This window comes from Dioscorea cayenensis, chromosome 5, assembly GCF_009730915.1.
Source record: "Dioscorea cayenensis subsp. rotundata cultivar TDr96_F1 chromosome 5, TDr96_F1_v2_PseudoChromosome.rev07_lg8_w22 25.fasta, whole genome shotgun sequence".
Lineage (NCBI taxonomy): Eukaryota > Viridiplantae > Streptophyta > Magnoliopsida > Dioscoreales > Dioscoreaceae > Dioscorea > Dioscorea cayenensis.
In genome coordinates this window covers 9,472,860-9,489,238 of record NC_052475.1, presented here as the reverse complement: position 1 = coordinate 9,489,238, position 16,379 = coordinate 9,472,860, and the positions used below count along the sequence as shown (strand labels likewise).

Sequence of the window (16,379 nt, the reverse complement as noted above, 5' to 3'; positions counted from 1 at the left end):
AACTTCAGTGTCTTCACTTAAAACTGCTTGTTTCCATTTAAATTTTATGGTATTTAGTTAAAATTATTTGTTTTTGTTTAAATCTCAAGGTCTTCTCTTAACAATGACTTATAATCTTTCTGTTCTACATCATAAAAGTTCAAGTTGATGCACATGTTATACATTCGTCATGTGAAAGCGAACAAATGGGAGACCTATTTATGCCTCGAAATACATATGAATGCAGAGGAAATCATTGCGGAAAGCCGAAATCTTCATGTTGGTCGATGTGTCAATGACTGTTTTGAAGTGATTGACCAGTGTAGCAATTCTGTGGATCTATCAAGTAAAACTTCTTCCTGTCGTAGGTCGCAAGTTTATGGTATCCCGCACAAACACGCTTGCGCTACAATAATGCAGACAAACACAAACGTTCATCGATTTATTAGCGGCTACTTCACCGTCGACACTTACAAATTGGTGTATAAGGAAGTTATTTTCCCAATACCCTACCATAACAAGCCTACGTAAAATAATCGAGAACTGTGTTTGCGTCTGCTTATCATGAGAAGGCAACCTGGGCATCCTAGATGGAAGAGGATCGAGTCACAAGTGTCTGATGTCCGCGAGTTATGTTACAGTTGCTACGACGAGTCTGATCACAATCATAGATCTTACAAAGAAACTACCGCCGGCTAAGCATGGATGACTAGTTATATTCATTACAGATGTTCGTTAGAAACTATCGCAGAATATTGTATGTTCGTTAAACTAAAATAATGATATTTACATGACAAATCATAGATCTTTAAATAGAAACAATGACATTTAAGTATTTTCTTAAACATAAATGTAATATATTTTCTTAAACATATAAGAACTTTCTTAAACGTGAACGTAATATATTAAACTGAAAAAATGATATTTAAATAATGACAACTAAAATAAACACAAAAATAATTTATTAAACAAAAACAATGATATTTATGTGACAAATTAAATAAGTTAGATGGCACAATTTCAAGTTAGCATGATAGTAAGTTATAACGACAAACAAGCTTAATGTTTTTGCTCCCCAGTTGATTCGATGGCCTTACTTGTATCCTCTTTCTCACTAATGCCGATTGTGCTCCCTTCCATGAGTATGCGTGCAACATACTTTAGTCTTAAATAAGGGATGTTGCAATCAATAGCCGTAGCTTTTCATTGTCGAGTATTTGTTCAATAAAATGCATGACATACACAGCACAGTCGATGCTTCCTCGTTTTTGTCTTGGAGTGTCCCCATCGTGAATTAGGGGATACGAGGTTATCGTTGTCTCACCAAACTCCATCTCAACACAATTGTCAAAAAGTTTTTCGCTGTCAAGAAATAGAATTTGAAGTTAGAGTTCCGACTAAGAAACTATGATGTGTGTACGCTATTTAGCATGTAATTTACCATGTCAATAGCGTCTCTGTTGTACTCCTCACTCTTGCATGAAGAATAATGCCTGTACTCTTGTTACAATATCAACATGAAAATGACCATTAAGGATGTTGGCAGAATGACGATATCAACATCATGCAAGTTACGAGCGGCATCGTCGATCATAGCGAGAGTAGTCTTAGATGCGTCGTCCTATTTGGACATGAATAGCGCTAGTAGCCGCATGATGGAAGCAGGCTTCTTATATGGATATGGAACTCTCTTCAATGACTTCTGAATTATGCAGACAAATACGTCCACGACATCATCGGTGACCATTTTCTTCCCCTCCAACAAAGTGAATAGATTGGCTCATGCTGTGTTAACAAATTCATTCTTCGATAGGATAGTTAAGAGGAAACTACTTATGTTAAATGGTAACACATATATTTAAGTGATAACTTATATGGATACTTCAAACATACTTGTCAATCCTATAGTTCAGGTATATCCTTATTATCTCATGCTCGAATTTGTCTAGGCGCGTGTATTCGGCGTATCATTTGTTCTTGGGAAGAAAATTCTTCCGCATATCTTCATATTGTTGGTTTGCAAGGACTGTACTATCCCTCGTAAGTAATCTCTGTGTCCTCGTTGATATTTCCTTTTCCTTCCTTAGCAGCATCTTTCGGTTTGAGGTATCACTAGAGGGTTCACCACTAGGAATAACCGAGACATCTTCAACTCCGGATGACAGTCCTTTGGGTGATGTTGTTGACGGTTGTTGGTGTTTTGTGCTTGGTGCACAAGTTGCAACCTGTTGGTGAAACAATGGCTCATTGGCAGTAGTTACTGCTTTTGTTATTATGGGATTGTGTCCTCTTTCAATGCGGCACTATCGTATGCCAATTCTACCAAGATGGGGATTTCATTGGCAAGAGATTCAATGATCCTGTCAATAGCAGCTATGACAACATCATCAACTGGAGAAACATCTATTGGAGGTTGGTCCACTGCAGATGGATCCATTGTAGGGGCAACTTTCTCAGACGCTGCCCTTGTATCCAGATGATCCACTGCAAGTGGTGCAACTATTATTTCAATGTTAGGAAGTGGAGGGAGAGACATTATTGATTTTCTTCTCGTGGCGAGCCTTTTCTAACGCAGGCCTTTTCTGATGGCCATCCCAATTAGGTCTTCGGTAAACACCGGGGCTACATCGGTAGCATCCGGGCTATTCCCAATAGCGTAGGTGCCGGGTCCTTCATTTGTTGGTATAGATGTAGTATTCGACTATTATCCTTCTGATGCTTCGACACAAGCAACAAGGCGAGGGAACTCTTTTGTCAAATTTCGAACGCCTGCAACAGACATGCAGTGACGTCGTCGCCTGTTGAAGGGGCATGAACGGTAGTGAGAAGTGTGTGCACAGGTTGGGCTGTTAGATGGCAAACAACGTTGAATGCGCCTTGAAGAGGTTGGCCTCTCATCTTTCCTTCGAGATAATGGTGTGGGAGCAATGTCATCTCCATGGTGAGTGGCCCTAACAAATACTTCTTCTTCCTTATTATTGCGACCAGTTTAGGAAACTAACATTTGTAAACAATACAAACTCAGTGAAACACACAAAAAAAAATTAAAACATTAACGTACACCTATAAATAATTTCTTAAACAAAAACTAATACTGTTAAATAGTAACCCATAAACTTGAACAATAACCAATAATTTTAAACACTAAAACATTATCTTAAATGGAAAAGGCTATAGTTATATGATAACGAGTAAACTTAAACAAAAACAAAGTTTTCTATACAAAAATGTCACTCCAGACAAACGTTAACGTGTATCATGTGAAATTAAAGTAGACATTGTTAATGATTTATTACATCCTTTCCTTCGAGCAATGATAACATGGGTCCTAACGACACTTGCTTCCGATAACTATTTTCACCATAACATAGTATCCATGGTGTCTTCCCAAAACATAACTTCTTGCTAGTGCTGGTGATCTCATAAAACTATATGTTGAGTGTGACTGTGCAACCTTTGAGGTACATTGTATTGGTCTTCTTCCCAGTGCATCTTGCTTGCATTCGAGCGATCGTTTATAGAACGTCCTCCATAAGCTACTTGTGCGTCACCTGCGTCTATGCGTCTCATTCCATTCTAGGTAGGTTATTGACATAATCAACAATCAAATTCGACACCAAGCATGAGGTGTTTGGGAAGAGGATAGTACTCATGAGGTACACCATAAGGAGTTTTACAAAATTCTCTTCTTCTCCTCTCTATCGAACAATTTGGTCAAGGGTTCTATTGATGGAGTCTCTGTGTCTTTCATAGGTTTCCAATAAATACTCATCTTCAAAAGATGTGTGTTTTCTTCTTTTGAAATATGACTACGTCTCAATCACATCGTAGACCAAGAATAAGAGTCACATCTTCAGGCCTGAAACTCAGCAGGCTTACCCAGATCATGAATTTACTAGTGCGGTCATCATACCTTTACAACATAGAATCAACAAGGGACTTCTCTTGGAATACAGGTTCCATTTCAGTGGGTGCTAGAAATGGTGTTCTTCAGATGATCTCCCAGTGTTGTTCACTCATGTGAACTTCAATTCAGCCATAGTCTTCATTATCGGTGTCAAGTAGCATTGCCCATTCACAAGATTAACCGTCATAAGCACAAGCCTACAAAAGCAAAACATTAAGCAGCATTTAGTTATCTTAAACGAGAAGTTATATTATTAAACAGAAACCTCATTTATTAAATAGATACTATTATATATTACATAATGTAACCAAATCAAATTAAACAGAAAACACACATTATAAACATTACACAACACCAGAAAGAACACACACATGTGAGATTGCATAACAAATGAAAAATCTCCTTCAGCACAACATTATCGCTTTCGATCGTGTACATAGAGGAAAATGAAAAACTAAACCCTAACTGAAAAATCTCCCTACAAACTACAATATCATCCAATAATCACACCATAAAACAGAAAAATCTCTCTTTCTAACAGACTACTCAAATGGGCAAAGAACCAACAAAATGTAAGTAAAAAATAAAACTACAAACTTCTTCAACGGCATCCACCTCGCCTCAATACCTTAGAACACAAACTAATGAATTGCCAAAGAGTTGAGCGGAAGTTCTCCTTCAAGACAGTGGTGGAACGAAAGTCCGATCCTCCAGAAGATGTCTAGCAATGACAACCTTGGAAAGGGAAAAGATGAAGAGGTGAAGAAAGAAAAAAACCGACACCAGTAATGGTGTTCTCTCGGGATTACCCAAAAAAAAATACGATTCCATTCCAACCGGAAAAATCATTGTAGGTAAAGGAGTTATGGTCACACCATGTCGCACTTGCTACAACTTCCCATGCAAGGGACTATTTTGTCCAAATAATTCAAAACTAACTCTGTCAATCATCGTTACATACTTTGGGGGGGTTTCCAAATCATAGTATTAAAAAAGATGGGGATTTTAGGGATACTCAAATTTAAGGGGACAATTTGTGCATATTGCAAACTTGGGGGGTGTTTTTGGCAATATACAGTCAATTAATAGGAAATTCATGAAGCCGAGTCATCAATAAAAAAAAGCTTACTATATAAATCAAATTAAAATTAATGGGAAAAAGACAAAAAGACCCAAACGATAAAAATTTTAAAGTTTTCATTTTTTTTGTTGAAACCCAAATCATAATTAGTTTGCTGAAAATCCTTTTGAAATAATTTTGACAAACTTAATTAGCAAAAAATTGACATTGAAGAAATCATAAACTAAAATAGTATGGTTATTAGGGTTTTATCCAAGAATCCATATCGATGGAACTACGCTGGAAAAAAAGTGAACATAAATAATGAAAGAATGTTCATTTTACACAGTAAATCCCATTCAGAAAATTACAATTCATTTTACATACAATCCCCTACGTTTTTAACAATTTATTATTTATATAGAACATGAATAATTAAGGAATTTTCAAATCACACCTTAAAGATTTAATTCACTAATAACCCCCTGTCTTTTTAATAATTCATTTTTTAAAATCAGATTAAGGCAATAATAAAATTAGTTAACACTTTAAAAGCCGTTAATCACTAAGATAATTATAAAATCACACACAAACAAATCATAAATGCACTCTGTCGAATAATTTTACATTTAACCCTTTAAGTTTTAAAATTTTATGAGGTCAACTTAATAAGTTCTCAATGTATATAAAAGTTTTCAAATATTTTTTTGTGGCCATCTCCCTTTGTTTGTGTGGGGCCAGCGAAGATAGGCACAATTTCCTTATTGGATGTGCATGTGAGTGTGAGGCCCACATGTGGCGTAGCTCCAAATGCTTCTCTCTTGCTATCCTCTTGTTTGACCAAGTCTGTAATTATGTCTTCACTTCTGGTATAATTAACGTAGAAGAAATTGGAAACACCATCATATCGTGGTGTAGTTGGCATGGACGTGATGTCCTCATCACGATTTGGGATTTCTTGTGCCCATTGTAATCGTGGGAGTGTCCAAGAGCTAGAACGGTATAGAATTAGTATTATTCACTAAAGGTTTTCGGGGTAGCCAATCTTAGAATATCGTTGTCCAAGCTCGCTAATAGCTACTTTATTTTTATATTATTCTTGCATCATTAATACTAATCCTTGCACGAGGTGTACTTCATTTATAAAGTCTTCATCTCAATTGAACTCCCTGGTGCCACCCTTTTCTTTGTTTATTTTACTTTCAATTAAGACAATATTATTTTGCTTGGTAGACTAAATAGTGGCATGAAGAGGAAGTAATAATACTTCTTGGGACTCTGGGATATAACTCTCTCACAATCACACGAGGAGGAAATTTATTACTTAATGACCTATGCACTTACTACTAGGTGGGTGATATCATTCACTCCTCATCACATCGCCAAGTTGACTCATAAATGAACTATTGAGGCATCCATATGTAATGCAAAATGTTAAAAGACACAATAGATTGAATCTCAAACCACACCATTGCATTAAAAGAAATAGATCATCCTCTTAGCATGTTCGTCCCAAGGTTCACTGTCATATGGTGGCCTTGGTGGTTTAGTTTGACATGAATGTAAAATTAAGAGAAAACACAAAAATCTACAACTTGACATATCATGAGGAAAGGTGATGAAGGATCTCCTCCGTATGTCCTTGATGTCATGGCCCTTAGCTTGCACTCACACCTCCAAATGTTGTCGGAGTGATTCCGACCAAAGATCCCCCAAATCTAGCTTTTCCCCCTTGAGATTAAAAGCTTTGAGTCCTTGAAACCCTCCATCTTCTCATAGCCTACTGTTGCCATCAAAAGTCTATCATGTCCATCCTATTTGCCTAACTCGCAATATGGGCCACATGTATAGAGCATATGCTGGGCCTGGTAAAGTCCATCCAACTTTAAACAAAGGATGGTGTGAGATAGATAGAAAAATAAGTATGATAGCAAAAGTAAGATATAGCATAAAAAAATCACCACATTTAATAGGTCACAACCAACTTCTCATTGTGGCCATTCGATCCTAAATATTGATTAAATTTCTGCAAATTTTATGAGTGAATTGAGAAGCTGAAGCTTTTATTAGAGATCTTTCATGAATGGTTTGAAGCCTATGCACTGGTGCTAATGAGGAAAGAGGACACTCATCCGACTTATTATAGTATTAATTTATTTTTTTCATCTGTTCCATCTTCTCTTTAGATGATTTTTAACATCCATGGGCATCTTTCTCAATGTTAAATGAGTATCTTATAATCCTACAAATTAGCAGAAGAAGGATCTCAACTGTATGTATTTACATAATTTCTCATGTCTTCTCACATACATTAGGAAAGATATTATTAACACCAGCTTCTCGTAGCTTGTCCTATAAAAAAATAAATAAATATTCATATAACATATCTATAAAAACAATAAATTTAATTAAATTGTAATTTTCATTGTAGATTCATTATTAAAAGCCTTCCATCATAAAGCATGTGAGTAGCAATGTATATATTAGTTCAAGATGGATTGGGCCCTATAAGTCTTATAGCCTTTTGCTGGTTTAAGAATAAGTAATATTAATCGTAAATACATAAAATTAATTATAATTTGCTTAAACTAAAAAAATTATTATTTCATTTTGGTTTCTAGCAAAATCTTTTATGCCTAAATATGAACCAATTTTAAATTGAGTTTGTTTTTTTTTTTCCAACAAATTTCCTTCACTACAAACTTAGAAAGAAAGACAAATGCATTTTGTTACGTGAAAGGAAAAAAAGTTTAGTTAAGGGAAAAAAACAAGGTCATCATTTTTTAGTAGCATGTATCTTTGCTTTAGTTGATTCCAAAAATTTCAATAGCCAATGAAGTTGATCATCTAGTACCCTATTATCACATTGCCTTGTCTTGAACCAATGATCTTTTATGTTTGCTTCAAGTCCTATACTTGTTTTGGCAAGAGGAATTGCTATAAACAATCTATAGCTATGGAATTTGACTTTCATTGTAAATATGTGTTAGTGTATGGTATTTTTTGGCAGTATCACTGTTATATCCAGCCCATTACTGTAGTTAAAGCAGTCTGTTCCTATAGCTTTTTACAGCCCAATACTGTATATGGTGCCTGGTACTGCAACATTTGTTACTGTAGCACCCTGAGAGCTTTATTTCCTTCTTTCTTTTTCTTCTACTTTTCTTGTCACTTTCGGCCGATCCCTTCCTTTCTCCTTAGAAAGCCTCCGGCGGCCATTCCGGCGAACCAAACCCCAAAAAATCCTCCTCTTTTATTCTTGAAGCCGGTAAGAGCTTCGATCTGACTTTTTACTTCATATTTTACCGTATTTGTATTCTTTGAAATCCTAGAATAAATCCTAGATTTTTACTTGTTTGTAGATGTTTATGAGCTTAAATTGAAGCCATTGGCATTGTGATTCTTTGTGGTGGATGATTATAAAGAAGTTTCATTGTTTGATGATGTAAATTCGGAGAAAACCATTTGGTTAGGGTCGGTGTTAATGTAGCAGTTCTTAGGTACTGTAATAGTACTGTAGCACAAACATACCTTGCTTAATTCTCTTGCCACCTTGGTTCTTTTACTTATTCTTCTTTGTTGTCCTAGCTCTCATACGTGTTTTGGGTCAGGTGAGGAGAGCGCCGCTCGAGGGAAAGAGCCAGTGGAGGAATAATACATTTTGGGGAAAAAAAATCCGGTCTTCTTACTTGTGAGTGGGTTAAGTTGAATGCACAATTCTAATCGAACATCTAAATGTTTTATTCACATGATGAAATTACTATCTTGAATTTATCGTATTTTAAAATGATGTTTGTGATTAAAATGGAGTTAAATTAGTCGTTATAGACTATGGTTGTGATAAGAAAGGCTATGGCTTGTTGTCTTATTCTCTTTGGAAAGTTTATTGTATTTTGATTGGGATTTATAATTTCTTGAATGACAGAAAATAGTCAAGTATCACCACAAATGCATTGAGTTTAATTGACATACATGAAATTGATTATCTTTGTTGTGATTTGTGGAATATTGTTATGTCATTAAGTCAATATATGGCTAGGAATTGTGAAATTAATAAGGGAAGAGTAATGGATTTAAATGATGCATATTTTTTTTAGGGGTGATCTTTATGTGATTGATGTTAAAACTTGCCTAGGGTCATGTGTGAACTATGGATGATCTAATTACTCTAGGATCTTTAAAGTTTTGGGGTATGATATTATGATAGAGGTATATGGAATTTAAATACAGTTTGATTTTATAAGTATATCGATAGGATGTATGTTAATGACTATAACTATTGTCGAACTGTAATTCATAAGTTTGATATGCTTATTTTGATACAAGTGAAAAATTCCTTGAAAGAATAATGATGGATAACATGTGTTGTATATGCTAAAAGTTGTAATGAATTTTGAATGTGAACTTGAAGGTTTTTGTGAATGTCCATAAATTGTTCGGTATAACGCCAATAAGAAAAGGAAGTCAAATCTCAATAGCTTTGATAATGAAATTGTTACTAGTGACGTTAATGTTGGTATTTTGAGAGTAATGGCACTTTGTTGAGGAAGTTGCGTATGATCTATAATACAGGGAAAATACGAAGAGTTATAGGCTTGTGTATGTGGCTACTTGAGGATGTGTAAATCTTGCAAACATAGTGAAGATCTTAAATGAAAGACTTGGTAGATGTGTTGGCACACATAGGTGTATGTGATGACTAGAATAATTTTCCCATGATCACTGTGGCTTTAGTATGTAAATTTGTTTATTTGAAAATCATTTGTATATGGGTGAATTAAACTTGTATTTAGCAATTGAGGATTGATAATGACCTGTGCGTTGTTGAGGGTCTCTAAGCCTTTTATTAATTGTAAAAGGTTGCAAAGATGATAAAGAGTTTGAGAGGAATGTAAGAAAGGTAATATGTTATGCTATTCATGCAAACTTAGGTATTATGTTTGGAAGGTTATTGGCGTTGTTAATATTATATATTGGTGATATTAATTGAATTATGTGAGAGATAAAGATAGTTCAATAACAAGTATTGTGTGAATTTTATTTGGACCAAAAGCTAGGTTTTGGTTTTACTGACTATCATTATAGGTTTTTAAGATGTTCCATGCCTTTGGTTTTATTTTTGAAATTCATGATGTTTGATGAAAATGTTTATGTTATGTTGACTTATCGGATTTGAAATGAATTTTGGTACCCTACGCATACTATTATGCTTTGAGCATTGGTTTATATGGAAATGTTCTCTTATCCGCTATGTAAATATTTGAATCATCTTTAAAATGAGATATTTGTCTGGAATGGGGACATGTGAATTGTTTTGGATATGAATATCTAGAATATTAATGTGACACGTGGTCTCAACTTCACTACTTTTTAAGTCAATAAGATTTTCATTTGATTTCCTTGTAGATAATAAAGGATCATCAATGATTGTGCCCTATGTGTCTGATTTCACCCAACAAATACTCTTTAATACCATGTAAAATACCATTAAGTAACTTAACAGGACAAGGTTCACTTTGTAGATATAACTCTATATATATCTTCACAACATTCCTTTCCATTCATGTAGTGAAATGGTTTTGGAGTTATCTTGATAACAAAAAACTAATGTAAATGCAAGGTCATTAATTTTTAGACCCCTTTCTTTTGACACCTAGTCACACTTAAACATTATACCTTTCTTATCTATCGAAAAATCAAACTCTATAAGTTCCTTTAAAACACCATAATATGTCACATCACAATTAATAGGATATATTAAACATTATACCTTTGTTATCTATCGAAAAATCAAACTCTATAAGTTCCTTTAAAACACCATAATATGTCACATCACTATTAATAAGATGTCTATCCTTAGCACTTATAAAATTTGAGTCTTCTAAATTATAACCACCATGTTGTTTTGAATTTATTTTTTCTCTTCTCAAGTTCTTTATTATGAAATCAAAAGCTATTGATTATATAACCCTTAAACTTCCAACAAACATTATTTAGAAATTGTTTCAAGTATTTTATATCTTATGTAATTATACTATAAATAAATTCTATTTAATATAATACATATATAACTTACTTGACTTGCGAAAAATGCATGAAAATTTTTTATCATTATAAATTGTCTAATAAAATGGGGTTAGAACATGAATAATAATATCACAATTGTTTAATATTTATATCATGTTCCAGTGGCATGTAGAGATGTCAATGGGACGGGGATTCACTGAGGGATACATTCCCCAACCCCGACCCCAAAATTGTACTCCCATCCCATAACCCGGCCCTGAACCCAAATATGGGGAATTTTTTTCCCCGCCCCCGTCCCTGTAGGGGTTTTTCGGGTTCGGGGATTCGGAGGCCCCGATTAATAAATTAAAATATTATTATTATTTAAATTAAAATTTATAAAATATTTGCTTAAAATACCATAAAAAATTTTAATAATTGAGAAAATCATTTACAAATACGATTTAACAAAAAATACCAACATACACAATTACCAATAAATTATTTGCAAAATTTAAAAAAATTTAAAAAAATGCAATATAGTTAATTTAAGTTTAGAATTTTATTTAATTTTTATATTAATGTTCATTTAATTATTAATAATTTGCTAATTAAATAGATAAATATATGGGGGTTTTTTTACTTTTATTTAGATATTTATAACATAAAATATAATATTTAAATTAAATATTTAATATTTCTGGGCCGGGGCGGGTAAGGGTGGTAACAGGGCGGGGCGGGGCAGGGAGGCCCCTCCCCATCCCCGTCCTCACCAATGGCGGGGACGAGGATCCCCTCCCCATGGGGATTCTATATTTGCAAATATATTATTATATTTTCGAACATGAAAAGTACTCTACATAGATATATACATAAAGATATGATAACATAAAACTCAACAAACCTGTCAAATCAACATATAAAAACTAAAAAAAAATATCGAAATGGTTATCAATATAAAGGAAAACATAAAATTTGGAATTTATACAAGTAGGTAGTATGCAATTACAATAAAATATGACTTAACAAATGTACTCAGATTTTAGAATTTCAAATGTATTTAATAAACCTATACATGCGCGCACACACACACACACACACACACATATATTTTTAATAGGGTCGGGGATCCCACGGGCCGAGGAGGGCATTCCCCGGCCCTACCCCAATTTAGGAAATGGGGACGAATTGGTCCCCCGTCCACGTCCCCACGGGGGAGGGATTTGGGGAGTCCCCGTCCCAGTTGGGTCAGGTCTCAATGGGGATCTGCAATTCCCTGCCCCATGACCACGCCTAGGGGCAAGGCGGGGAGGATATTCCCTGGTAATGGCACCGACCTCAACCCTGGCCCCAACAGGGCGGGCAATCGTGTTCCTTGTCGGGGCCGGGGACAATTGACATCCCTAGTGGCATGGTTTCCTTTTTCCCAAAGCATGAGCTTGTCTTAAAAAAACTAGATGATCCTTCTATACTAAACATTTCTTTTTAGCTTTCAAGTGCATCACCATTTCAATTTGAACTGTTAATATACACCATCAAAATATACTGTTAATATACACTACTTTTCAATTTGAACTTCACTGTCAATGTACACCATTAATATGCATTCATTGTTGACATTGGCTAAAAATTGTATATTTCATTACCAAGCATAATAGTGAGTTCCACATTTACTAGTCTCCTGCATGCTCTCAAAACTTAAGAAAAAAAGCACATTCAGTAGTCTCCTGCAAGCTATCAAAACTCTCTTTTCTTTTACACTGGCCATACAAAATACAGTAATGCAGCCTTTTAAAAACTCCTTCCACTTGAACCTCCATGTCCTACTAGAACCCAGATTTTTCTTTGTTTTTTTACAGTAAGTCTCTCTTTGTTAGGATCCTTCAAATCACCAACATTTTTGTCCTTCACATGAGACCTCAAAGCAGGAATTTTTACTTATGTAGGGGACTTCTTCCTTGTTGAGCTCTTTTTCTTTACAAGAGGCTCCACAAGCATCTATTTTCCTTTTAAAGATTCATTAGTGGCAAATGTAGCTTTGTCTTGATGCTTAGCAATCAAAATGAGAAAAAAATAAAAATCAATTAATTCCTTGATGGTCAATAGTGAATGTCTTGAAAAAGATATTCAATTAATTGTGAAGGAGGGTCAACTGAAATTTTATCTTATGCTATGAGTTCATATCCTTCATTGTTTATGTTCTAGAAAATGAACCTGTAATTGTGTTGAAAATTAACCCAAATTAAGTTGGCAAATGCCAAATAAACCTACTAAACACCAAAACATACCTGTTTAAAATAATCCCACAGAATCTGTGGATCAAATGTGTCCATGGGATCTTGGTCATTGCTATCATCCTAACAAATATATGAAATTAATTGAGACAATTGTCAAATACTCATTCAATGCAAATTAAACATAATGTGCTTACCTCATTAGCCATGGCCAGCCTACTAGATTGTCCATTTTTCTGTCCACTGTCCTTTTTATTCTTTCCCTGTCATACATTCCAAAATATATGATTCTATAATAAATATGACCAAACAAAGAAAGAAACTAAGATGCTAAGTACCTGTTGTCCATGGTATCTTTTGTTATGCCCTTGTGCCCCACAAATGCTATAGGTGATTGTGATACCTCTCCTACTAACCTTTCCTCTTGTTAAGCCAGTGTTCTCATCATCTACTTCCTTTCTCCTAAGCAAGGGTTTCCTGGCTCTGTTTTTGTTTGCAGGCTCATGTGGAATAATTGGGTCTTGGTCACTTTTTTGCCAGCAATTCTTATCGCGTGTTGGGTGTAAAATATGGCTATATATTGCCAAGAAGGTGCTCACCTTATAACATTCATTTATGTAGTCCTCAGGCTTATCTTTATTATAATACAAGGCTGAAATTGCAGGGCAGCAAGGGATGCCAGTTAATCGCCATCTTCTACAAGTACAAGTTTTTTCTTTGTTGTCAACTATAAATTAACCATCATGTCCAAAAACTTGGTACTTATCTCCCTCTGACCATGTTGTCTTACAACCCCAACTCATTTGCTTAGACTTTTCTAATTTTTTAAGAATTCTTGGACAGTGCACATGGAACATTTTTGTATTGCATCTTTTTTTTGGATTCTAATCACTAGTTGTGTCCTAATTAGCTCATTCATGGTGATTATTCCCTTAGTTCTAGCTTCAAGCAATATGCTGTTAAAAGACTCACATAGGTTATTTAGAAGCATATTGCACTTAAAATGTGTTTGAAAGTATTCCCAACTCCAATGATGGGGATTTATTTATTTTCATAAACTCATGAGCCTCGGCAGACCTATCCTTCAGTACTTCCATTGCTTGGCCATAAGAAGGGATGCAACAAGACCTAGCACAATTCCACAATTGATCCTTAAGACCTTTTCCCTTGAATTCCTTCTGAAGTTAGTGTGAATATGCCTCACACAAAATCTACGTTCACTGTCAGGGAATAAACTCTTGGACTGTAGGTATAAAGGCCCTAGGTTTGCGGTTTTATTTTTTTTCACACAACATTATTAGGAAGTAATCAAAAGCAAAATGGAAAAAAGGAAATAATACAAAAGAAAAACAATAAATACAAACATAGAATTAGCATAATTACCAATGTAGACAAGAAACATAAAACAGAAACAGAAGTATAAGCAAACATTACTTAAGGAAATGACTCAAGAGACTTACTTTTTGCCTATCACTCATGACTGCCCACTGATGGTTGTTTGTTATCTCTAAATCTCCATCTAGTAGCTCCAAAAACCATTTCCAATTCTCATATTTCTCCCCGTTAACCACTGGCCAAGCCACTGGATAGATGCAATCATTTGCATCTATTCCAACTGTAGTCTGTAATTGTCCTCCAAAGAGCCCCTTCAGAAAGCATCCATCGATTGATTTGATATGCTTACATCCTGCTAGGAACCCAGCCCGTAGTGAAGATAAGCAAATATGCATAGCCTCAAACACACCTACATTGCATCTGAACCTCACCGTGGATTTGGTGTGTGTCCTCATCAACTCGAGCCTATAATCATACAACCAATTCATTTGTATATGTTCATCATCATCTAGCATCCTACCAAACACAGTCATAGTCACGAAAAAAAAAGTCACTCACACATGGCAAGCAAATATCATAACTACATTCTTCTAAACAAAATGTACCTTTCTGCAATAGACTTAGCCCTCCAGGCTTTCAACCTACTAATGTTAGCTTCTTGATTCATTCTCACAACTTGGAGAATCCCTACACTCTTCCACGAAGGATCTGCCCGGAATTAATCTAGATAGTTTTTTTGCTATCCATTATGGACTGACATGCCTAATGTTGTGGTCCTTGTACACTCATGCTTGAGTATCCCTGACTTGATCTTCACTGTGCTATTATTTTTCACCATAGGTGATGCCCATAGATAGAAAGGACACCCTTGCTTCTAGAAAGCCTTGAATCTCCTTTTGTTGTTAGGCTTGAAATTCATTACACACCTATTTTTGATACCAAAGTTTTTCACTACCTCCTTAAATTGTTTAAAACTTCTAAATTTCATTCCAATTATAAAATGAGGATCCTTAATATCAAGCTCTTCATTGAACTCTACATATTTAGGTCCAAGTGAATCCAGTTCTTCCTCATCTGTTGATAAGCATGATTGAAACTCTTCAGATGCGGCATAGTTAGATTGTATTTCATATTCATCAACACTTCCTTCTCTTCTGATTTCTATTTGTGGAGGTATTTCAGAAATGGCTATCCTTTCTTCCACAGCTTGTTACATCACCAATAGTGTAGTACATCTTTATTGTGAAATATTCAGAGTTTGATTCTGAAATAAAAATGATTAGACATCAATACATTGAGTGCCAAAATAAATATGAAGACAATTAGATACTTTACATGCCTAAATTTCTAATATTCTCCAAAACATTCATCTTCATGCTATTTAAAACATGTAATAATTATACTTAGTACATAGACCATGCTTAGTTTCTTTATAGCTACCTCACTGAATTGCATATTTTACTGTTAGATCATAAGCCAACTTGCTTATTGAAAACATAAATAAAGACAGAGAAAATGTATAATCACCCAAACATGCAATAGGAAAAGAAGTATATTGCTTACTAAAAACATACTATGTAGTGAAAGCATGTTCCATTAATCATTAACAACCATTAGAGAAAAAAAATAAAGACTGAGTCAATTAGCATAACGCTTCAACACATCTCTCAACAAATTAGAGTGAAATTAAATTAGGATATGCTTGACAACACATGTTACATGGAAGTAAAATACAGGAAATACTACATGAAACTCAGAAATTCAAGACAATAATAGAAATTCAAAACTCAATCAAGACAAATCAAAACACAAGTACAAGACCAACCACATAACATAATTACATGAAACAAATGCAAGA

The 16,379-nt window shown here is 34.7% G+C and overlaps 1 protein-coding gene across 1 annotated transcript; it reads right to left on the bottom strand.

The window, feature by feature from the left end:
• Window positions 1–2,683: 2,683 nt before the first annotated feature.
• On the bottom strand, window positions 2,684–15,054 carry LOC120259968. The gene is made up of 6 exons (XM_039267420.1): window positions 14,647–15,054; window positions 14,264–14,364; window positions 13,603–13,882; window positions 13,384–13,449; window positions 13,241–13,309; window positions 2,684–2,950 (listed from the first exon to the last, which is right to left on the bottom strand). The coding sequence occupies exons 1-6, from the start codon at window positions 15,052–15,054 to the stop codon at window positions 2,684–2,686; spliced, it is 1,191 nt and encodes a 396-aa protein (XP_039123354.1).
• Between the last annotated feature and the right edge of the window lie 1,325 nt (window positions 15,055–16,379).

Coding starts and splice junctions, on each gene's coding strand:
- LOC120259968 (XM_039267420.1), bottom strand. CDS start 15,054: ATGACTGTGTTTGGTAGGATGCTAGATGATGATGAACATATACAAATG. Junction 14,365..14,646: donor TCATGAGTGATAGGCAAAAA/GTAAGTCTCTTG, acceptor CACTAACTTCAG/AAGGAATTCAAGGGAAAAGG. Junction 13,450..13,602: donor CTGGCTTAACAAGAGGAAAG/GTTAGTAGGAGA, acceptor AATGTATGACAG/GGAAAGAATAAAAAGGACAG.